The 24,843-nt window shown below is 38.7% G+C and overlaps 1 protein-coding gene across 3 annotated transcripts in view; it reads right to left on the reverse strand.

The window, feature by feature from the left end:
* fer1l6 (fer-1 like family member 6) overlaps window positions 1–24,843 on the reverse strand; it is a 59,331-nt gene that overhangs the window by 12,006 nt on the left and 22,482 nt on the right. For 2 of the 3 annotated variants that reach the window (XM_038301368.1, XM_038301367.1), the window contains exons 25-41: window positions 20,339–20,446; window positions 20,198–20,260; window positions 19,958–20,056; window positions 17,493–17,721; window positions 16,184–16,317; window positions 15,975–16,094; window positions 15,846–15,891; window positions 14,272–14,316; window positions 12,541–12,638; window positions 10,135–10,263; window positions 9,913–10,053; window positions 9,704–9,831; window positions 9,462–9,632; window positions 7,278–7,432; window positions 3,909–4,051; window positions 691–779; window positions 509–607 (exon numbers count right to left, since the gene is read on the reverse strand). In XM_038301368.1, the coding sequence (XP_038157296.1) occupies window positions 509–607; window positions 691–779; window positions 3,909–4,051; window positions 7,278–7,432; window positions 9,462–9,632; window positions 9,704–9,831; window positions 9,913–10,053; window positions 10,135–10,263; window positions 12,541–12,638; window positions 14,272–14,316; window positions 15,846–15,891; window positions 15,975–16,094; window positions 16,184–16,317; window positions 17,493–17,721; window positions 19,958–20,056; window positions 20,198–20,260; window positions 20,339–20,446 (1,997 nt within the window). The remainder of the gene's footprint in view (window positions 1–508; window positions 608–690; window positions 780–3,908; window positions 4,052–7,277; window positions 7,433–9,461; window positions 9,633–9,703; window positions 9,832–9,912; window positions 10,054–10,134; window positions 10,264–12,540; window positions 12,639–14,271; window positions 14,317–15,845; window positions 15,892–15,974; window positions 16,095–16,183; window positions 16,318–17,492; window positions 17,722–19,957; window positions 20,057–20,197; window positions 20,261–20,338; window positions 20,447–24,843) is intronic. The other variant, XM_038301369.1, reaches the window with a different exon arrangement.

Below are 24,843 nucleotides of genomic sequence, written 5' to 3' on the forward strand. Positions count from 1 at the left end.
ATTCAGTTGCTTTTAGTTATGTATCAATTGAAGACACTATCCAGATCATACCCAGCCAGTCAGCCACTGGTAAGGGCTGTATCTTTTTCTTACAGTGTTCAGTGAAAATATCGCAATGCATCGCAATATTTCAAGTATCATGATGCATCGTGATAGAATCGCATTGTGGCATGTGAATTGTGATTTGAATCGTATCGTGACTTCTCTGCCAACACCCACCCCTAGCGCCTGCCCAGTAAACAACACACCTAATTTCTCCTATCAGTGAGCAGTGGTTTGAGACAGAGTGGCATCATTTCTGCTCATGCTTGAGGCAAAGTGACTTTTTTTGCATCTCATCTGTACAGTGACATCAATTCATTTATTTTTTTATATTTTTGGCTGCTGGAGATCTTAGACTTTGTTCAGCCTTTCTATCAAAGGGCTTAATTGGCAGTAATAGCCTGACATTAGGCTGCATTGGCTCTAAGTCAACGCCATGAAATACGCAGCATAAATGTATTTGTACCCTTTGATATAGATGTCACTGGACTGTTGACCCGTCAGGAAGTTCGAGTCTTCAAGGATCACATCTTCTGTGTTCCAGATGATGATGCGCAGCTCATACCTGGAAACAGATGTTTAGGTTATTGTTGCTTCCCCTAACAAACCGAGACAGACGTCAGGTAATAGGAGACAGTCAAAGGTTACCCTTTGGGTTTTCTGGGTGAAATATCCACTGGGGGTCCTGGATGAGGTAAATCCATTGGAAACATATCCACCCACATCTGGACCTGACCCTGCACACAAACACAAAAAAAGGGAGTTTTGTTTTTAGGACCTAAGACATCATAATGGAGCGCACTCATTACAAACAAAACAATTAATTTGGAAGAAGTAAAGCTCATTTTATCTCTGTCTTCAGCGGTTAGTGGTTAATGTTTAACAGTGAAATCCTAATTTTGCTACTTTCAGTTCAGTCCACTTAAAAAAAACACTTTAGTCAGACATTTTGTACAAAATAAAATTATTTTCATATAACAATGTGGATTGAAATGGTAACTTGATACATGTTTAGAAAAATAACTACAAATTCCTCCTGTTTTTAGTTTATGTTTCTTTCAGGTTTGAATATTTCAATTAATCAATCAAATAAAATAACAGACTACAATAAACTGAGTAATGGAGTAAAGGATTTTATCTCTTAAAGAAGAAAATGTATTTACCAACCTGCTACTATTATAAAAAGCAGATTTCTTCTTTTCATGATTTTATCAACCATGATTTATTTTCTCACTGCGGTAAATTATGGCCCCACTTTCGTTTGCTGAATATTTCAAATTCTGCAGTATTTCTATAGCCATAGAGAGGTGGACTGGGCAGTGTACATTGGATCATTGCCTGCTCTGCAACCTAAGGGTGCTTTACCTTAAAACTCCTTAACTGAGATTCCACTTTATGATTTTCTGCTAGAGAGGAAAATATTTGACTTAATAGTTCATTTCAAGTTGTACAGGTCTAGACAGAGCAAGGCTGCCTCAGACCATCAGGCTAACGCCATCGTCTGACCGTTGGTATAATGCTCATTTCTAAAGTTCTCTGTTAGTTCTACAGTAGATGGAAAATGACAAACACCTTCAAATCTTTTCCTCTAACTTGTCAGTCCACCAAATATTTTCCCAAAATGTCCTTGGGCTTATCGAGATTAAATTTTATTAACAACACCTGAACCTCCAGCTCAATGATGTTAAGAAAACAGCAGGAGGTCCTGAAAGGGACGTGTTTTTGGGCAACAGGATCCTTAAAACCATGGGTTCACTCACACTCCATCATCCATGCTGTTTTTCCTCTCTCTTGCATATAAAAGCCATTTCAGTCAATACAGTTTAGTAGTTGGTATTGGTATGGGACTGATGTTTCAGTTTCAAATTCACGCTTCACCAGCTGTGGTCTTGTAAAAGAGGCAACAGCAACATTACAGACCTGTTGTCAGTGTACCAACCACCCAGACCAGGTCAGAAGTCTAATGGGAGTCAAACTTAATGATTTAGAAACATTGGTTTTCATGTTGACCCTATATTTACTTTTATCTGATATTGCCAAAATTGGAAGTTTGGCTAACCCCGGGTTTGTTTTTTTGGCGGATGCATAAAGTATCTCAACATCAAAAGTCCATATGAGCCAGTAAGGAATTCAGGAATGCAAAGATGACAGATTTGATAAGCTTCAAACCAAGATGGGGTGCTGCTGTCCGCATCAATGAATGGATCCTAAATGTATCCATGGTGCTTTCCTGCACAGTGTGAATAGTGTGATCACTGGGTAAGCCTTATATCATGAATTATGTAAAATAGCAGATCAGTGATCATTGAAGACGTATAGGTCGCCTTTTGTAGCTGCCTTTGTGTCTCTGCTTCTGTCTCCTTAAACCCCAGTCGGCCTCAGCAGATGGCCGCTCACACTGAGCCTGGTTCTGCTGAAGGTTTCTTTCTGTTAAAAGGGAGTTTTTCCTCTCCACTGTCACTACAAGCATGTTTAGTGTGAGGGATTGTATTTGAGTCAATGAGTCAATGCAATCAACTGGTTTTCCTTAGATAGAAAACTTTGAATCAATTTGACTGTATGATCTGGTTGAACTGTAAAGTGCCTTGAGATGACATGTGTTATGAATTTGGCGCTATAGAAATAAACTGAATTGAATAGGTTAGCTTTTATATTCAAGGCCAGATGTTTTCCACTGCACTGGAACCATCTACTGGGTCAGGCTAAGAGGTGCTGGCAAATCTGAGAGGGCTGGTAGGTGAGGGCCTTCAGTATTAGCTGATCTAACCTAGACCTGCTGCCTTGTACTGGTCCTACATGTCAATTTCTCCAGTTATAATTAAAACGATCAATATTCTTACTTTAAAAAAAAAACAATCTAGTTGTACAGATCCTCAAATAAACTGTCATTCTAAGTACATTTGAGAAATATTTTCCAGTAGTCAGTCAATAATGGTAATGCTGTTGCTTTCTGTTTGACTAATGTTTCAGTGTTTGACGTCTGCATAGCTCTGAGTATAGAACTAAAATAACTATGATTGGCAGCTGCAGCATGTCTCCATTTGATCTGGATAGTGTTCAGTATTTTGTAAAATCCCATGATACATGAAATACATTTTAGGAAACAGATCATCTCAGTTATCTCAGGTGAAATTCTTTGTTTCCCTAATTTTAAAAGAGTAATAAATGAATTTATTACATTCCAAACTGACTCCTATAATATGCAATATTGGTGCTTTTGAAACAAGATGACTGCAGTCAAACTTCAATATTTTCTTTTTCTTACAACTTTTTTTTATTGCCTTTTTGTTCATTACTTTAATAAACAGATATTTTGCTGAGACATTCAGAAGTTAACAACATTCTTCATGTCAAAAGTTGTTTGGTTTAAGGGATTAGAATAGTTTTGCAAAAGTAAATGGTAAATGTTGTTTTCTCAAGTCAGGAGACTTGACCAAAGCTCTTTACACTACATTCAGTCATTCAAACATTAACGCACACACTGATTAAGGCAAACTACATTGTAGCCACAGCTGCCCTAGGGCTCACTGACAGAAGCGAGGCTGCTGGACACTGGCGCCACCTTCTCTGACCACCATCAGTAGACAATGCAGGTGAAATATCTTGTCCAAGGACACAACGTCACTGAAAGCCAGAGCTAGGGCTTGAACCGACAACCCTCCGATTGCAGGGCAAACTCCTGTTAAGTGTTCGCCAAGTATATATAAAATTTTCACATTTTTGCACATTATATCTGCACAACTCTGCATTCTTAGGGGAATTTTATGATAAAGACCAAAACAGGGATAAATATCTATGAAGTGGAAAGAGGAGATTTGACTCTCTAAACACAGTGAAATCTTCAGGTGCTGGGAAGTGATAAATACCTGATCCATTCCAGGCCGTGCCTTGTTGTAAAGAGTTCTTGTCTCAATGTGTTCTGGTACTAGTTTGCATCCCACAGCTGGGATCTCAGCCCAGCGATGCAGGACTTTGAGGGACAGGTGCTCATAGGACTCCACCGGCTCATCTAAGACATGCACAAACACAAACAACACATAGATATGAATAGTAAATATAATAGTATGAGAAAAGACTTTTGCAACATATTGGTAAAGGATTCACTAATACATCCCAGTAACTAAAATTCTAAACACCCCAATTTCAGAAGGTGTATAAGATCACAAAGTATAAAAACAGTGACGCATGTAGACTGTTGCTATAAAAAACTGTTAAAGAATTGCTTGACCTCAGGTGCTCAGTAAATTCCTGCATGGTAATGCAATGACTGTGAATTAAAGTCGGTCAAAAATATTTCATTGCTACTTATTACAGTCAAAAGTGTTTTGAGTTGCTATAAAGTGAAAGTAATTAAAACAAATGATCAAATAATAATTGGTAGACCATGTTACAGCTCAGGAAAAGATCAAGAAATGCTGAATGTATGCTGTACAGATGTCACATTTCTGCAGATTATTATAAGATTTAGATTATCATAAATCATATTGAAAGAGCTTTGTCACCTAGGTTTCCATGATGAGGAAATGGATGTAAGTGGGTCATTCCATAAAAACTGTTAAGTTTGGGTCCACAACATTTAAAGAGGAATAGGAAGCATAATAAATCTGTCAGTAATACAGTATCTTTGTACTGTGTCAGTAATAAGTGTCTAAAGGCATTGATTCAAGTTTAGTTGGTAGCATGTGGTCAAAAAAATTGAATAATAAATTTTGCACATTTATAACTTTTTATGTTAAACTGCAATCATTCTCTCATGTCTGCTGTGACCATTTTTCTCATTTGTGTAATGTAAAACTTAAGAAATATGAAATAAATCTCAAAAATGTTTTGTTGTTATGGTTAGAAATACTTTCCTCTTAATAGGAAATGTGTTAATTATATTAAAATGTCATATTTTTTTTATTGAAATAGCATGATTTTTCTATGTCCATCAATTTCATATTCCACCCCGTCACACCAATGTTATTTTGCACCAAAACGCAATACACTTCCTAGAAGTGACATCACTAACATGAAGTGACATCATTCAAGAGTTTGAAGAAGAGAAGTCCAAACATGGAAGCACATTTTTGGTACATTTTTCCTTCAAAATCCTTTCTGTTAACCATAGCATATCCACCCTGTCACACACAAGTGGGGAAAACAATTTGTTAATAAAATTTTGAAATTATATTTGTATTAATCATTCATTTATCATTGTACTTCAATGCTGACGGCACCATCAGGTTTTAACATGTCCAGAAATTGAGGCATATTTATTTAGATTTTCCACCCCGTCACAGGCTTTGGTGTGACGGGTTGGAATCATTGTGATAGTTGGCAACGTTCTTCATTTTCAATTAATGCTGTACATCACATAAAAACATAAAAAAAAAAACACTTTGAACACACTATTGGTTTTTCTGAATAAAAAAGACACTTTCTGAAGTGAATAGCATTTTGTTTGTCTTTCTTTTATCCAAAATTACCCTTTAATTTGTTAACCTTTTTCCTGTGACGGGGTGGAAAAGGAAACTCTGTTCCCTGGATATAATGTGCTAAAATATTTGCAGAAAATGGTGTCTGAGCTTGAAAAATATATGTTTTATCGCAAGTGTTACATGTTCTACAGGCTATGAAACAAAAAAAAAGGAAAAAAGGTTTTGATCAAAAACCTCTAAATTCAGAGGTCCAATCTTTACACTTTCCAAGGAATGACCCAGGTGCAATCCAAAAAGTTGGAATCAGTGGTGAAACACATCACTGACGTAGAGGTGGGAGCTTAATGTTGAAAAACTTTGGTAATATAGTGTAAAATGAAAAGCTGGTAAATGTCTGCAACTGCAAGCAAATATATTTATTACAATCACAGAATAATGAAGATACACCAGAAAATGGTTGGCTATTAAATATAACTGTAAGTGAACACTATTCAGAAAACTCTTGCGATTGTCCATTTACACTCATTGATAATTCATTCTACATCTTATAGTTGAAGCGGCTAAGGTTACCCTGAGTGACCTATATGGATATTAAGCTATAGGCTTCAGCTGCTGGAGCACACAGGGACTACTTTCCCTGTCTTTGATGTATTGTACTTCTATTCTCAAATGTTGCATAAATTGTTGGATAAACTTTTAACAAAAAAAGGTAGAAAGGTGCAAATGAAGGAGATACCCATCTTGGTTCCCAGCCATCTTGATCATGATAGATATTAGATACGTATTTAAGGAGAAGGCGAGTGGACTCTGTTTGCTGAAGGCCCTCCATCCAGTCTTGAACCCTTGTTGCATATCGGGTTCTTAGATAATTCCTACACTTGCCAATAATTGTCAAAATGTCAATTGTCTTCCTACATGATTCAACAGCTATTTTCATCCTGAGATATGAACAAAACAAACCCCACACTGACTTCATTAGGAGGCACTCCAATAGTATGTTATGGCAGTTCTTGTCAGTGAGGTATATCACCATATTACTTTGATCACTTTAACCATTCTATCACTATTCTCCTATTCTCTAGTATTTGGTAGTTTGTCCTCTAACTCTTCTCTCTGATTTTTCACGTCATTCGGCCTGTTCCTGTTTGGCTGTGACAATATCCTGGAGGGAAATATCAGTGGGGCTGCGGCCATTAACACCTCTGATGATAAACTATCTGCTTCTCTCCTAGACATAGCTATGTGCTCAGCTTTTACTGTGATTACCTGTATGTGCTTTCTTTTAAGATGAAAACTGGCTAAGAGCTGATCTGCTTCACTGTTTCTTGCATAGACAGGGCCCTTTATAAAGCTATTATTAACATGAGCTTCCCTAACATACAAAGTGTTCATGAATCAGTGTTTCTATGTTCCTTATGTATCTCTGCCTTTGTCTACTGGAACCTCAGTCGGCCTCGGCAGGTGGCCGCTCTCACTGAGCCTGGTTCTACTGGATGCTTCCTCCTGTTAAAAGGAAATTTTCTCTCTCCACTGTCACTGCATGGATGATCTGTGTGAGGAATTGCTGCAGAGTCAAAAACACAAGGCAAGGAGTATCTACTGCAGATTCATGACTCAATGTAATCAGCTGGGTTTCTTTAGATAGAAAACCTTAACGACTCTGTCTATGATTGGATCGGTTGGCTCTGTAAAGTGCCTTGAGATTACTTGTGTTGTAAATTGTCGTGTTATAATTTATATACTATATTCTCAATCGTCTCGTACACAAAAAAAATCCCTCAAAAAAGATGCTTAACATGTTTGAGTCTTTCTTACCTTCATCCATGTAGATTGTTTTGCCTGTGAAGATTTTGTCAGCCACGGTGATGCGTCCTGGTCTAAAATGAGGACCATCCACACCATTCTCTCTGCACATTTTTGACAGCAGCTCCGATGGTTTTAGAGAGTCTCTCCAGGCATTATAACCCCCTCTGTGGTTAGAAATAAGGTTTGTTTTAGCAAGATTTAATTCTTTTCAAAATTACCATTATGGTTCATCAGGATTTATGTAATAAATCAGCACAAAATATTTCTTCAGAATACATTTTGTTACATTTTTTAGTGGTAAGGTTTCATATTCAGTCTCTTTAATTTAACACTTTCTGAAAGCACCCTATAGCTTCGCCTTATTCACGCCTAAAAGTCTTTTTGGGAATTGTCTCTACCAGATTTGTAGATCAATTTTTTTTTTTTTTAATAATTGTCCATTCTTTGCAAAAAGCAGGTTGATACTTGAAGCATCCCGCTGGCAAATTAATTTGCTTTCATCTAAAGCACATAACTTTACCCTAGATTTATGTTAAGGGTTAATTTTGTGCTGATATGTGAATTTTTACTGAAATCTAATTCTTCCTCCCTTTCTCTAGGATCCCCATATCTATATCAATTTATCTACTGTTGTCGGAAAAATTTTTATCTCTGTTCTATTATATATTAATTTATCCTATTTACTCACTATAAAAGTTTTCACTCAGTCTGTTTCTCTCTCAAGGCCACACATTTCTCTCCAGGATGGTGTTTGTAGACCAGACATATCTTCTTCCCATAACAAACCAGATTCTTTCTCAAGGTTTATTCATAACATGTTACTGTTTAACCAAAGTGTTTGTAATTTGTTTTGACTTTTACTACTTTCCATTGTTGTAAGAAAGGGGGAATGAACGCTGTCCAGATCAGAACAGGGCAGAATGCTGTGCCATGAGGGCTTCGTGATGAACTCTTTGCAAACATATGAATAAATGTGCCGACTGAGTGAAATCCATCGATCTCCGTTTATTTAAACTAGGATGAATAGTTGAAATACTTTTTTTCCCACGACACTACCTATCATCTTTGAAAAGCTTCCCTTTTCTCGGTGAAGTAAAACATCCCCAGAGCATGATGCATCCTTATTGCTGATGCTGGTTCAGGATAATGGGTAGTCAGAGCTTTTCACCACAAAAAAAATCAAAAATCTGTTTCAGTCTGATCTGGTGGGTCCCCTAAATGGCTTGTTGTGGACTATAAATAGGACTTCCGATAACCTTGGTACCTTTTTCATATTTTTGGCCTTGTGTTTCATGTACACTATATTATTCCTATTTACATTACCACTGTATGTAAATTTCTCTATTGTGAGACAATAAAACGTATTTCTGTTCTGTTCTATTCTATTGTATTTGTTGCATAGACCTTTTGAATGGTGGCACCCCAGGGCGGGGCTATTGCTGTGTGCACACCTGAAGTGCTTTGCCTGATAGGCAGTGCTGTAGGGATAAATTACATCTAGGAAGGCAGCTGCTAATCTTGCAAGTTGTGTGAGAGATTAATGCTGCAAACTAACTGCAGAGAACTGAGAACCCACTGTCAAAAAACTGAAGAGAAATCTGACTGCTATCTAGGATCTTACTGCTGCTGCTGTGTTTAATTTAGTGTCATGTGATTTCTTCCTCTGTTACTTTGTACACCTCAATTTGAAAATAGCTGCAGTGATGTAAATAATTTTTGGGATATGTGTACTTATGTTGTGCTTTATGAGGTTATATTGTGTGGTATTTATGGCTAAATGTCTGGGCGAGGTGCAATATTGTGGTACATTTAGTAAAACTGTCATGCATATATGGTGATTAGACTGGTTTAATTATTCTGAAGCCATTTATAGGTTATGTGTTTCCTGAATCTTATGTGTTCACTAACCATCCTGTCTTTCCTAAGGTTTTTACCTGACAGTTGTCAGGGGGAAATATAAATAAAAAAGAATGGAAAAAGTCTCTACTGCTCTGTCTGAGTAGATCCAGTAATCCAGTAATGTTGTGGGTCCACCCCTTTAAAGTATGGGGTACAGTTAATGAGACATTTGACAGTATTCTATTCCGATTAAAAGCTTTCTTGTGTTTTCCTACTGTACAATATTAAGTACATATTTTCTTCAACCTTAAATCAATCTTTTGATTTACCAGCCAGGAAAACCCTTGAACTTACAGGCTGTACTCAGTGGGGAGTCCACATGTGGCTCTGTGTTTGCTGTAGAATCGGTTCTCCAGATCAATGCGAGTCTCTCCAATCAGGTCATCACCTCCTACCAGGTCATAGTCGTAAATCAGCACCGACAGCAGAGACTCCTGAGGAAACGTGGCCTGCATCTCAAAAGATCTGAAAGAGAGATCAGTCAAAACACAAGTCTAATGGAACATGTTCAGATATACAATAGATTAATTATTTACCTTCCAAAAACAGGGTTTAGCTGTTTGGGAATGTAGTTATCTCTGTCTTTGATTTCATTTTTCCCAAGGCGAAGTAAAATATAAGGGTCAGCCTTCCCATCTGGATCCGCTGGATGCAGGTTGGACGCCTGGGAAGAATACAGGGATTTAAAAGCAGTATGCAACCGCTTGTCATTTTAAAACAACCGACAGGACTGAGATGAACTCACTGAGACGATGTAAACCCGGATGAGAACTTGTACAGAAATGTTCTGAGGGATTCCTCTGTTCACCCTGAAGTGGCCTAAGTCGATGAAATCCTCTTCATCCTCTGCTTCATCATCACTTATCTTATAGAGGCAGAATCGACCCTAATGGAGCAGAATAAAGATACAGGTTAAGGCATGTCGAGAAAATCGAAAAAAACAGCAGAGCCTGCAGATGGAACTCACCTTAAACTTCCCAACGAACCTCTCATCAGATGTTCCCTCCTCCTCGTTGGCCTTACCCCTGAACAGTTCATATGTGCTGACCCAATCATCAAACGCACCAAACTCTGCCTCCAGCTCTTTATTGTATAGCTGCACCGATAAGATCTCCATCAGTCACAGTAAGAATAATAAAGTTTAAAGTTTTTGTGTTTTAGAACATGAAATGTTTAAATAAAACAACCTCTGTAAATCCTTAACCCTGTAATGCCAAATGTATCGTATTTGATACATACGTTTTCTGAAATGTTTTGCGTCTGACACCTTTTGCATAATTTAATGGTAAAAACTTTGCTCAAAATCCTATTGTAAACAATCAGATATACCTGATAACAGCCAGTAGAGGACTACACAAAAAATAATCTTGACTTATCGCATAGTAATAAATTATTAATATCAAAAATGTATTTCTGTTTTTTTATTTCTACATATTTTGTTAAAAGGCCAAATAAGGACTTCAAACCAAAAAAAAGTTATTTTCTTTCTGTTTTGTTTTATTCTTGGATTGGGCTTTAAAGGGTTAAAGCAACACTATAAATTTTATATTTATATATACTTTAAATTTTAGCCACTAGGGGCGCTAGATCCATAACTATCAGAAGCTGATAACAGACAACTTTGGACTAGCAGATCAAGAAGTCATGGAGTTCCTTGTAAATTCAAGGCCATATCCCCCCTTATACAGTCAATCATACAGTCAAGTTATGACTGTATGATCATAATTTTGAATCTTATGTCAGAGAACCAATAATATGTCTGATCAAGTAGGGGTTTTATTATTAACAACTTTTAGTTAGCTTTTTAATCAATTAATTTTCTGCCCTCACAGCGGAGTTAAGAGAGGAGAACTCTCCAAATTCATCGACAGCTGAGACGCAGCCGAGACGTTTCCGTTTACGGTTAAAAAAATTAACATATAGCTCATAGGATCATCACCATCACACCATCATGGTATGGGCCAAGATAGAAATGATAAACACAGACATGTATGTATGTAGAGATGTTTTTTTGTTTTTCCGTTTACAGTTGCACATTTCAAGTTTTCAGTTTTCAAGTTCATGTTTGCTGTCTGAACAATTTATTTATGACGCTTTATAATAATAAGTGTTCTAAAATATTTGCTCGCGTGCTTGCATTAATTATCTGTGCCCATGCTTTTTTAAAATAAATGATTGCGCAAAAATATTTTTCTGGTGTTCCTTGCACGCTCGCATTTTTTTGTGCCCCTGTATAGTGTTGGGTCAGCTGACGTCCCTGAGCTCTGGTGTTCTCGGAGAGCTCAGACTGGCATAAAGCGGCGCTCTGGGGACTGATCAATGGCTCTGGGTCACATGACTCATTCAGAGTCGGATCAAACCCTGATCCGTTATGTAGCTGATCTTTTGAGAAGAGTTGCCAGCATAGAGCATTAATGCCTCACCAAGTGCTGCATATTGGCAGGAAAAAATCCTTGAATATAAATTAAATCTATTTTTTGGTCAAAAGTTACTCAAAAATAAAATAAAAAAGAAGGAAAATGGAAACATGCCTAAATCCAAAAGCAACTTGTGAAACAGTAAAAACAAAAAATTTCAATGTAAATGCAGCAAGAAGAGGGCCCAGGCAGAATTTATTCCCTTAACTCCCATGTGAAAGTCATTCACGCTGACAAATAGGCCAAAGACGTATCTGCCTCACCATGTTGCCAGGGTCCAACATCAGTCAGAGGCATGGTGACAAGACCACACCCACCGTCTCACTAACACCACCCAGTCATGGGGAGGGGATCTTTGCACCGTCTCTCCAGCCACGGATTGAAAACTGTTAAAGATCCCTGACCTACATTACCACGTTATGGACCCTTCGGTTGTCTTCATAAGTAGCTGCTGTTTTTTCTAGGTTTATTGCTGTTCTACACCAGCGGTTCCCAAAAATGTCAGCCTGTAATCTTTAAAAATAACAGTGCTATATACTAGGAACCTAAAAATACATATTGTTATTTAACATTGAACTTATTTATAAATAGGGAGGTAATAAGATTGTTAAAAAATATATTCTCTAATAACATTCAATAACATTCAGTGTCAGTTTTATCATTTAATGAGGCATTTAATTATTTAAATGTGAATTTTATAATTTAGTTATATATTTAATATTTCAATCATGAATTAGACAAATAAATAAATGTTATATCTGATTTTTCCATGGTACATTTTTTATTTCATGATCTATTTTTGGCCCTCCATATAGTTTAGAGATGACATTTTAATGATTGTGAAAATCATCTTGCTGCCTCAAGGCCCCCAAGGGATCCTAAACCTCACTTTGGGAACCCCTGTTCTGCACAGAAACGTAAAGCTAACTTGATGCATTGCTTTCCTAACTTGTTACCTGGAGTGTCACTATTTTAGTAGGTAAGCCAGTAGGGAGCTCCAGCGTCCCCTTTCCTTTCTGTTTCTTCTTCTTGTCTCCATCTGACTGGCTGCCGACTGTGGGAAAGCACAGCAAACGTTAGGAAGGAAAGATTGATACAGAACACATTAAACAAAGCATTTCTGCGATCACATGCATTATGTCTCATTCTTAGACCAGCCAGCCGTCTCTAAGACTTAATCCAACTCGCCCTTTCCAGTGGAAGCACAAAATTAAACAATATTTGTTCACGTTGGCAAAAGAACTGCCTCGACAGCTACAGATATAGAGCAGATTGTTCAGCGACAGAACCACATACACTCACCGGCCACTTTATTAGGTACCCCATGCTAGTAACGGGTTGGACCCCCTTTTGACTTCAGAACTGTTTCAATTCTTCATGGCATAAATTCAACAAGGTGCTGGAAGCATTCATCAGGGAGTTTGGTCCATATTGACATGATGGCATCACACAGTTGCCGCAGATTTGTCGGCTGCACATCCATGATGCGAATCTCCCGTTCCACCACATCCCAAAGTGGAGGCCATTTGAGTACAGTGAACTCATTGTCATGTTCAAGAAACCAGTCTGAGATGATTCCAGCTTTATGACATGGCGCATTATCCTGCTGAAAGTAGCCATCAGAAGTTGGGTACATTGTGGTCATAAAGGGATGGACATGGTCAGCAACAATACTCAGGTAGGCTGTGGCGTTGCAACGATGCTCAATTGGTACCAAGGGGCCCAAAGAGTGCCCTAAAAATATTCCCCACACCATGACACCACCACCACCAGCCTGAACCGTTGATACAAGGCAGGATGGGTCCATGCTTTCATGTTGTAGACGCCAATTTCTGACCCTACCATCCGAATGTCGCAGCAGAAATCGAGGCTCATCAGACCAGGCAACGTTTTTCCAATCTTCTATTGTCCGATTTCGATGAGCTTGTGCAAATTGTAGCCTCAGTTTCCTGTTCTTAGCTGAAAGGAGTGGCACCCGGTGTGGTCTTCTGCTGCTGTAGCCCATCTGCCTCAAAGTTCGACGTACTGTGCGTTCAGAGATTCTCTTCTGCCCACCTTGGTTGTAACGGGTGGTTATTTGAGTCACCGTTGCCCTTCTATCAGCTCGAACCAGTCTGGCCATTCTCCTCTGACCTCTGGCATCAACAAGGCATTTCCGCCCACAGAACTGCCGCTCACTGGATGTTTTTTCTTTTTCGGACCATTCTCTGTAAACCCTAGAGATGGTTGTGCGTGAAAATCCCAGTAGATCAGCAGTTTCTGAAATACTCAGACCAGCCCTTCTGGCACCAACAATCATGCCACGTTCAAAGTCACTCAAATCACCTTTCTTTCCCATACTGATGCTCGGTTTGAACTGCAGGAGATTGTCTTGTCCATGTCTACATGCCTAAATGCACTGAGTTGCCGCCATGTGATTGGCTGCTTAGAAATTAAGTATTAATGAGCAGTTGGACAGGTGTACCTAATAAAGTGGCCGGTGAGTGTACATTTTATTCACATTGAACAGTTAAAAGCCTTGGAGTCACATCTGTTTGCAGCTGTGCCATAGAAACCAAACAGATTCACAAAGTCCCCAAATCCTGCAAAAATCATTCAGTGACCAAGCAGAAGATTACTCCCCAGGAGGTGAAATTACCAGATGCTGAATTTGTCCCTAACAACAACTCCTGTAGCCGAATCCTTACCCAAAGTGTCTATTCCATCGCTGAGCATGCTGTGGTACGGTGAAGCTGCAATGCACAACAATGTATGACGGTCAGGGGACATTTACCTTCACCTCATCAGATATAAGTGTGAGCTCAAAAACACGACACCCTTCCTTTATTAACAATGCTTAACTTTATGATAGTTTCCTTGAGGCGTCTTTGGTGTTTGACATTTATTTATAAATGATCAAAAATGTCTCGCATCCTGTTTGACCCAGGGACTTAGTTATGATAAAACAATAATCTAATATCAATACAGAAAATAAAGGTAGAAGAAAAGATTTCACAAGCAATACATTTCCCAACAAAATTATTCAGTGGCAGGAAAACCCTTTAAATATACACTTTAATCCACTTAAGCTTATTCAACTCATGAGGGAAATGGACAATATTCAGATCAGCATTCAGAAATACTTTATTATTCCCAAATGGAACTAAATGTTTCTGTAAATCTGTGATTTACAATATCACAACGCCCTGCTTGATGTGAAATCGTCCCTGCCTTGCTGCCAAGCGTCAGAATACAGACTCTACCAGACCCCTGAAAAGACCTCCTATAAAGGCACATTTCTGAATGTTTCTCAACTAAACTAGGATCTAGAAAATGTAACTTAAAATCAACAGCTTAAACTTATTCTTGGGAAGTATAAAACCAATCCTGAACCATTTTTGCTTATTGATAGGGAGGTATTTTGCTGCTTTGATGGGCCACAACTACCATGGATTACTGTTTCCATGATAGGATGTCTTTGGTCTGTGCTAAGCTTAGATAAGGATTGTTTTTAAGAACAAGGTCAACAGGTTTAATGTCATTAACTGCTACCATGCATGCTCAGGCCCTGTGCAATCTGACCCATTTAAATTGGAATCAGCAGGATCTCTTAAGCAAACAAAGGTACAGAAGCCATCAACCCTTTTGTTTATAGAAGTTAGAGCTCGGCCTGTTTTTCAGTGTAGACCTGTTTCACTGACTGTGACTGGCTGGATGTGCTCTCTTCATCCTCTGACATGCGAGCTGGCTCTGAGCTCGTCTGCCTGGCTGTGTTTTTCCTGGACAGGGACTGGTTTACAGTTGCCCTTTATCTCTGCCTCTTTTTTCTATGTCTGCTTCTGTCTCCTTGAACCCCAGTCGGCCTCAGCAGATGGTCGCTCACACTGAGCCTGGTTCTGCTGGAGGTTTCTTCCTGTTAAAAGGGAGTTTTTCCTCTCCACTGTCGCTACAAGCATGCTTAGTGTGAGGGATTGCTGAAGAGTCAATAGGTCGATGCAATCAACTGGTTTTCCTTAGATAGATAACAGGATAAATCTGACTGGATGATCTGGTGAACTGTAAAGGGCCTTGAGATGATGTGTTGTGAATTGGCGTTATAGAAATAAACTGAATTCAATTTAAATTGAAACTCTTTGACGTTTTATATGAATTAAGGGAACAGCACTTGGCTGGTTTGAATATTTCAGTTTGTTCATGTTAGTTATTGGGGCCTGTCTTGGCAACATAAAACAGATCAACTAGGACAGCGCATTCCTTTTAACCTCAGATGAGAATTATTTACCTTTCTCAAACGCGTTTGGTAGTTCAAAGCTTGTCTTCTGGGCTGCCTGAAATAAAGAGAACAGCACATGTTGAAGTCTCCTAAAACTACCAGACCACTGTTTCTGCACAAAACAGAATATTCAGTTACTTGTTTGTCTACAGATGCAAAGTATTTGGACCACCAGTCAATAACAGACTCTGCAGATTCATCCGCAATTGTCCGCCTCTTCCTCTTGGTGGATCTGTGGATGCTCTTTGAGATTCTCTCCTGTGTGGAAATTATATAATCATAAAGACAAAACAAATGTTAGTCAGTAAATGTGATATAAGTCAAACTTTTTATTGTGTGAATATTACCTTCTTTCTTTTAGGTTCTGGTTGTGGTGTAGGTGGAGCTGGAGCTGGAGAAGCTTCGTCCTCCACAGTAATTAGGAAGTCCTGATTGGTGAGGGCCACTGTCGAGCAGGTCTCCATAGCATCCTGGGACAGCCCTGTCAACCGCAGCTCATTTCAGGTCTATTTATACAAATTTGGAGGCACTGATATCATTAATATCCAGTTATATTGGTCAAGAATCACTTCAGATCCACCCAGTCGAGTTCTGTCCAATAATTACATCTTACTGTCAAGCATAGAGTAGCCTACTGTCAGGCATTATAGACAGCTCACTGTGTTGTTATTCTTTCTAGGATAGATTTTGTTTTCAGCATGTATTTTGTACATTTTTATTTATTTTGCACATTCTAATGGTTATACATATCGCTAACTATGTGATGTTCAACTAATCGGGGTTGCCTCATAGATCTGTAAATACCTAGGTTGCTTTTTCATTTGACACCTTTGTTTCCAAACTTTTTTGAGTGGATTCATTTAAATAACCATGAAAAAATTTATTTCCACTCTTCTTTAGGAAAGAAAAATGACTTTAAGTCAAATGCAACTCAATTTAAGCCTTACGGTTCACTAGATGTTATTTTTTTGGGCAGTGTTGCGGTATTGCTGGTTTCTTTTTTTAAGTTGTATTTCTTTTGTTTTTATCTTTAATAATTTGCTTTTTTTCTACAGTAAAAATCTGACCTGTTCTTTAAGGTCTTTTTTGTTTACAACCTTCTATAACTCAAGTAACTATTTAAAAAAAAAGTTTCTATATCTTTATACATACATACATACACATATATATATATATATATATATATATATATATATATATATATATATATATATATATATATATATATATATATATATATATATATATATATATATATATATATATATATATATATATATATATATATATATATATATATATATATATCACAGTGTGTTTTTTAACCTCTTTGAATGTCAAATATATGTCTTAAGACATTTAACTTATTTTAGGTTCTAAGTACTTATTTCATTGTCAGGTAATTTCACTCACCTGCTCAAATGAAAGGCAATTCCACTTACATCTAGGAATGTTTACTTACTTTTAGGTTGTACTTTAACAAGCACTACAGGTTTGTTAAGTAAGAAATCAAACAGGTTTTTCAGCATTTTATGTATTTAGTTAAACTGCTGGTCACCTTGACCTTTTATTTTACACCACACCAGAAAACTGGAAGGCCCAAACTGCTTTGACAGCTCTCAGTAAACAAAGTATATCATTACAGACGGCCATTACCCTCAACTCCATGTGGCTCTGGGGTCAGAGAAGGTCTTGGGGTTAGCGTGACCTGAGGAGGGTTGGGTAACTGAACTAGAGGAGGAGGAGGAGGAGGCAGAGCAGTGCATGTGAAGGCCTTGAGGTTGTTGATAATGTGGTTTCCAACTAGTGTGCTGCGGCCAAATGCCCGCCAGTCAACAACTGTTATACTGAGTGGAGGATGTAGGTGTTCATTTTCTGGTAACTCCTGTAACACAATAGACAATAGAGGTAAAAGACAATTTTTTTGTGATCCACCCATAGATCAGTGCAGGGTGCAACATGAGGTACATTGTCAAAAATAAGATTAAGACGATCCTGTGCATCAGTAAACAAGGGAACTATTTCACTGCTCTAACAGCTGCTGCCAAGTTAAAATGAGTGATTACATGCGAGATCATTTCCATTATAAACCTGTAAAAAAGATAGAACTGAGCTCTCAAAGGACATTCTTTTATCACAAGTCCTACTACACATCCTACTACACATATAGAGGGTATTGCATCAATGTCAGTCTAGAGATGTCCCGATCCAGGTTTTTGCACTTCCGATCCGATACCGATACTGGCCGATACCAGCCTATCCGAGCATGTATTTAAGTTTAAGTTAAAGTATTTAGCCTTAGTTGTAGGACTCATGTTGAAAAGGGTTTTAGTACTCTTGATAACATCTAGCCAGCTGAATTAGGTGAGATTGAATAAAACACAATGATTGGTAACAACAAACGTACCTGTTTATTAAGAGATAAACACAAACTGGACAAAATTATGAATAGCCATCTAATATTGCACAGTGAACAGTAAAACCGTAAACAGTTAAAGGTGCAAGTATTACTGTAAGTTTTAATAAAAATGCAAAACAGACAGGAGTGGAAAATAGTCTATTAACTTAGAATCAGGACTCTACTCTTGAAAAAAAGACACTGCTTAAAAAAAAATCTGTGCAAATAATAGTTAAACAAAAATGCCTTATACTCCCCAATGTCCTCCACACCTAGTCTCCATCTACACATCGTGCAGGATAAAATAATCCCACACGGCTGACATTTTCCCCGCTATCTTCCAATTCACCTGTTTTAATGGTTAGGCCGGGAGACAGACCCAAAAAGACCTGTGGGTGTGTTGAAGGTGTTCTGGAAAATACGGCCCGGTCGGGGAACACTGGCGCAAAACAGTGGAATGGATTGTTTCAATCAACGAAACTGGAAAATACGGACCGGATTTTTTTTTTTTAACTGGATCGGCAGTCTGGATCGGCAGTTTTACATGCTTTGCCGATACGCATTTTTTTGCCAATGTCGGCGTCCGATCCGATACGTGGATCGGATCGGGACAAGCCTATGTCAGTCTCATGGTAAGACTGTAATAGTGGTGGAGGGGAAGTTCTCAAGCCAGTTTTCTTATTGTTGAATCTATAGATATCATTTTCTCTATCAAAACAGGCCTGTTTCAATAAACATTTTTTTATTTTATCTTCTCAGTTGTCTTTGCAGTAGCAGTCAAGAAAGGATGTAAGAGAGTTGATTGAGATTTGAAGCCCCTCGACCCATTCATTCCTCAAAATGTATTTAAAAAGACTCAGCCAACTTTTATTGTTATTTTGTATACACAGAGTGCATATAAAGAGAAATTTTGTTTTGTACAACTCTCATGACATTTCCATTTCTTAAAAACGGTAAAAATAAAAACAGTGTGGGAGAAAACAGACATGGTGCAAAAAAACCCACATTGATATGTAAGTTCAGAGGATTAAATAAATATGGTGCAATGATGTAGTGTTTTGTTTTGATGATGTAAGTTTGATGCAGAGTCTGTGACAAGCTGAAAGAAGCTTTATTCCTGCCTGTTGGTGTTTTTTTTTTTTTGTAAGGGGCATTAGATGGCCCAGTTCCTTCTATCGCAGGGTCAGCACCCTGTTTATTTTGTATTCCTGAATATTTTATGTCAACTGATGTTTTAGCTTTAGAAGAATTCTCCCTTGCTGAGGCAGCTCACTGTCTTTCTATAAGATATTTTCCCCAAAAAGTATGATTCAGCATGGAAATCTTGCCTCACAATCATCTATCAACATCTGGGAAGTTTTGGTGATCTCTCCAGATGTTGTTAAAATGTTTTTACTTCTTCTTCTCGTAAAAAAAATTGTAGAAATACTTCATTCAGCTGAAATCCAGCTGATGGTTTTCTGGCCTCTTCCAGCTTTTGGGAGATTTTTTGCCTTATTTTTTGACCAAATGGTTCTAATTAATGTAGGTCTATTCTTTTCTGCTAGGTTCAGATTCCTGATGTCCTTTGACAAATTGTGGTGAGATCTGAATTGAAGAGATATATTCTGTGCTGACTGATCTGTGTGCCACACTTTAACATAACCCATGAGATACAGACCTGTTTGGGTGCAACAAATTTCATCCTAATGTAGTCTATTTGTGTAAAGGATGTTGATCTTACCAGCTCAATGGCATCTACCAGTGTGGTAAAGTTTGGGTTGGACTTGTACTTCTGGATAACCGAGGAGCGCAGGGTTTTACCTGCACATTCGATGAACACCTGGAAAAATAAAAATCTTAGAGCTAATTTCCCAAGTATCCCTGATTTATTAAGAAACATTTTGATAAATGCAGAATTTATGATGATTATGAATTCTCTGCTCAATTCACATTCTGTATGAAGTGAGGTATTTTTTCAAACCTGTGGCCGATCAACGGATAGGAGCTGAACCTTCTTCAGCTCCCTCAGTCCCCAGAACAAAACCTGCATAAACATCCATTTTAACAGGTCAATTTAAAGATAATTTTAACACCGTTTGATCAGTGATGAAAGCAGACAAACCTCCAGCCTGTAGGTGCTGAGAACAGGCCTAATGTAGGCAGGAACAGTATAGATGCCTCCTTCCTGCTCCTCTAAATCTGGAACATTCAGCTGTTCAGAGGCTTTAACCTACACAGTGGTCATAAGAAACCTTCTTTGTGGATTACTATGTTAGAAACAGTAACTTTTGTTAATAGTGAATGAGTATGCATTGTTCGTTATTAAGTTATAACATGGTTTTAAAAAAGTCAACAGAAGGAGAACAAATCTATATCATTTGAGGTCCTCTACTGAAGAGACTAGATAAGTCGGAAAGTTTTGTTACTGTATGTAGTAGCTGATCCAGACTTGCCCTGCTACGACCAGCTTGGGTATGACTCAGACTTAGTGTCATGATCTGCTGTGATAGCTGGCCTTAATTACTCAGGCCTTTCACCTGCTTTACTCTTTCAGCTCCTAATTATCACTCATCTCATCCACCTGGCAGTTGCCCTTATATTGGGCTCAGTTCCAGCTATCATGGCCAGATCATTAGATGTTGTTTTCTTTTCAGTCTGTTCAGCTCTGTTTATTTTCAGGTTCATGTCCTGGAACCTGGCGGCCAGTAGAAAGAGGGTTTTGTGTTTGTCTCGTCTCCTAATCGTCCACTGTTCCTTCCCTGCTGAGCCCTCTGGGTTTTTGGCTCTGTACGCGGGGAGGTTCAGTTTTTATTCCAGAAAGCCTCGCTGCAAGGAGGAGACAAGTTTAAAGGTCTTGCTCAAGTTCTGGTTCCACGTCCTGTCTCGGCTACCCTCTTCCACTGAGCCTGCCCGTCTGCACCTGATCCTGTCTGCTCCTGTGCGTGTCCACCTGGTCACGCTTCTGGACTCTGAACCTGCCTGGGAGCTCTAGGATGCCTGGAAGCCTGGATCCTGCCTGTTCTGTCTGTTGCTGCCTGTTCTGAATCCCTGTCCAGGATCGGCTTCCTGCAAATCCTCTGGGACTGGTGCACCGGGGACAATCTCAGTGACGCATGCCACATCTGCCTTCAGTCCAGCGGCTGGATTGCACCCCTTTCCAGGAAGATGGACTGGACTGTAAAATCAGGCAAGTGACTCACTGAGATCATCATCTTCTGTCAGATGATCGTGGTCACTTACCTGTGTTTCTCCCACAGAGTGTCTGAGATTGGACGATGCCCCGCCCCCTTCATGCAGCATCCGCGAGCCGCAGATCCTAGCAGCTCAACTTTAGTTTTGTTTATTTTCATTTAATAAAAGTTTTGAACTTTCCTACTGACTGTCTCACCTTAAATACTGGGCCCATCCGTCCTGTTTTATGACACTTAGACAACATTTTTTGCCATCTTGTGTATACAAAATAAAATTTTGTTTTTAGTACTGCACTCATGACATTTCAATGTCTTAAAGTGCAGCGGCGATAAAATGTAAACATTGTGGGAGAAAAAAAACATGGTGCAAAAAAAAGGCTTTGATATGGTCAGTTTGCTGCAGAGTCTGTGACATGGTCACCTGTCCCTTCTTCACATTCCTCTGTTCACAAGGATGTTTCAATTCAATTCAATTCAGTTTATTTATATAGCGCCAAATTCACAACACATGTCATCTCAAGGCACTTTACAGTTCAACCAGATCAAATTGATACAAAGTTTTCTATCTAAGGAAAACCAGTTGATTGCATTGACTCATTGACTCAAATACAATCCCCCACACTAAGCATGCTTGTAGCGACAGTGGAGAGGAAAAACTCCCTTTTAACAGGAAGAAACCTCCAGCAGAACCAGGCTCAGTGTGAGCGGCCATCTGCCGAGGCCGACTGGGGTTCAAGGAGACAGAAGCAGAGATACAAAAAGCAGCTGTAAAAGGCGGCCCCGTCCAGGAAACACACAGCCAGGCAGACGAGCTCCAAGGCAGCTCCCATGCCAGAGGACGAAGAAAGCACATCCACTCAGTCACGGTCAGAGAAACAGGACCACACTGGAAAACAGGCCGATCTCCAACATCTATAAACAAGGGTGTTGATAGAAGCAGCACAGCTGATGTTTCTTTCCAGGATGACGTCACAGCCAAACAGGAACAGACGAGGCAAAGCTACTCTGAGGAAAAGCAGAGAGAGCAGAAGGTTAGAGATTGAACTAACAGATTCTGCAGAATAGGAGAACAGAGAGAGAATGAAGCAGAATGATGAAATGGGGGTCCCTATGTCCTCCAAAAGTCTAAGCCTATAGCAGCATAACTATAGAGATAGCTCAGGATAACCTGAGCCACTCTAACTATAAGCTTTATCAAAAAGGAAAGTTTTAAGCCTAGCCTTAAAAGTAGACAGGGTGTCTGCCTCACGGACTAAAACTGGTAGTTGGTTCCACAGGAGAGGAGCCTGATAACTAAAAGATCTGCCTCCCATTCTACTTTTAGAAATTCTAGGAACCACTAGTAAACCTGCAGATTGAGAGCGAAGTGCTCTGTTAGGAACATAAGGAACAATCAGATCTCTGATATAAGATGGAGCTTGGCCATTTAAGGCTTTATATGTGAGAAGGAGGATTTTAAATTCTATTCTTGATTTAACAGGAAGCCAATGAAGAGAAGCCAGGATAGGCGAGATATGATCTCTCTTTTTAATTTTCATTAGAACTCTGGCTGCAGCATTTTGGATCAGCTGAAGGCTTTTAACTACAGTTTGTGGACTTCCTGATAGTAAAGAATTACAATAGTCCAGCCTTGAAGTAACAAATGCATGGACTAGTTTCTCAGCATCACCCCTGGACAGGATATTTCTAATTTTTGCAATGTTCCTCAGATGAAAGAAGGAAATTCTAGAAACCTCCTTGATATGGGACCTAAATGACAGGTCCTGATCAAAAACAACACCAAGATTTTTTACTTTATTATCTGAAATCAGTTTAATCCCATCCAAATGAAGTGACTGGCTAATCAGTTTCTTTTTCAGAGACTCTGGTCCAAAGACTATAACTTCTGTTTTGTCTGCATTCAGAAGCAGAAAGTTAAGAGTCATCCAGGTTTTTATGTCTTCAAGACATGCCTGTAATCTATGTAATGGGTTAGCTTCATCTGGATTTATAGACAGATATAGCTGGGTATCATCAGCATAACAGTGGAAATTAATCCCATGCTGTCTAATAATTCTACCAATTGGGAGCATGTATAAAGTAAAGAGAATTGGTCCTAGCACTGATCCCTGTGGTACTCCACAGGTAACCTTTGAGCGTGTTGAAGATCTATCATTAACATGAACAAACTGAATTCGATCAGATAGATAAGATTTAAACCAGTCTAGTGCTGTTCCTTTAATTCCAACAAAATATTCAAGTCTTTCTAAAAGAATATTATGGTCAACTGTATCAAATGCAGCACTAAGATCCAACAGGACGAGCACAGATACAAGTCCATTATCTGAGGCCATGAGAATATCATTAGTGACTTTCACCAGAGCTGTTTCAGTGCTATGATGAGCTCTAAAGCCAGACTGAAACTCTTCAAAAAGTTCATTATGGTGGAAGTGATCGCAAACTTGTTTGGCAACTACTTTCTCAAGAATTTTGGATAAGAAAGGAAGATTGGATATAGGTCTATAATTGACCAAGTCATCTGGGTCAAGAGACGGTTTCTTAAGCAGAGGTTTAATTACAGCAACCTTAAAAGCTTTAGGTACATATCCCTGTAACAGAGATAGATTAATCACATCTAAAATGGAGGAGGAGATCAAAGGGAATACCTCCTTAAATAACCTGGTTGGAACTGGATCTAACATACAAGTTGAAGGCTTAGATGAAGACAATAATTTTGCTAATTCAGAGAGTTCAACTGGATCAAAGCAGTCTAAACCCAGTTCAGATTCCATGACTACCTCAGGTACAATCGCGGATAGAGGAGTGCTTATGATCTTATTTTTAATAAGATCAATCTTATTTATAAAGAATCCCATAAAGTCATTGCTGCTAAGAGCAGGTGGAATGGACGGTTCAACAGAGCTATGGCTCTGGGTGAGTTTGGCAACTGTATTAAAAAGAAATCTAGGATTATTCTTATTCTCCTCTATTAATGAGGAGAAGTATGCTGCTCTTGCTTTACAAAGGGTCCTCTTATACAGCAGTAAACCATTTTTCCAGACTAGGAAGGACTCTCGCAGGCCTGTGGAGCGATATTTTCTCTCCAGTTTCCTAGCATTTTGCTTCAAAGTACGCAGCTCTGCATTAAACCAAGGAGCAAGCTTTCTATTTTTAACGGTTTTCATTTTCAAAGGAGCTGCGTTGTCTAAGGCAATACGCAGAGAACTAGCAACCCCATCAACAAAATCATCAACCTGTGAAGGGGAATAAGCTAAACTTTTGCACTCTGCAGCACTGCTCAGTGACACAGAGGAGAGAGAAAGTGAAGCAGATTCTTTAAAATTTATAACTGCACTATCTGATAAAGATCTACTAAAATTGAACCTTCTTTTGGGGGAGGAGAACTCTGTTAAAGTAATCCTGAAGGTTATTAGAAAGTGGTCAGAGAGGACAGGGT

Source organism: Cyprinodon tularosa, unplaced genomic scaffold (genome assembly GCF_016077235.1).
Source record: "Cyprinodon tularosa strain WSP-4 unplaced genomic scaffold, ASM1607723v1 ctg467, whole genome shotgun sequence".
Taxonomy (NCBI): Eukaryota; Metazoa; Chordata; class Actinopteri; order Cyprinodontiformes; family Cyprinodontidae; genus Cyprinodon; species Cyprinodon tularosa.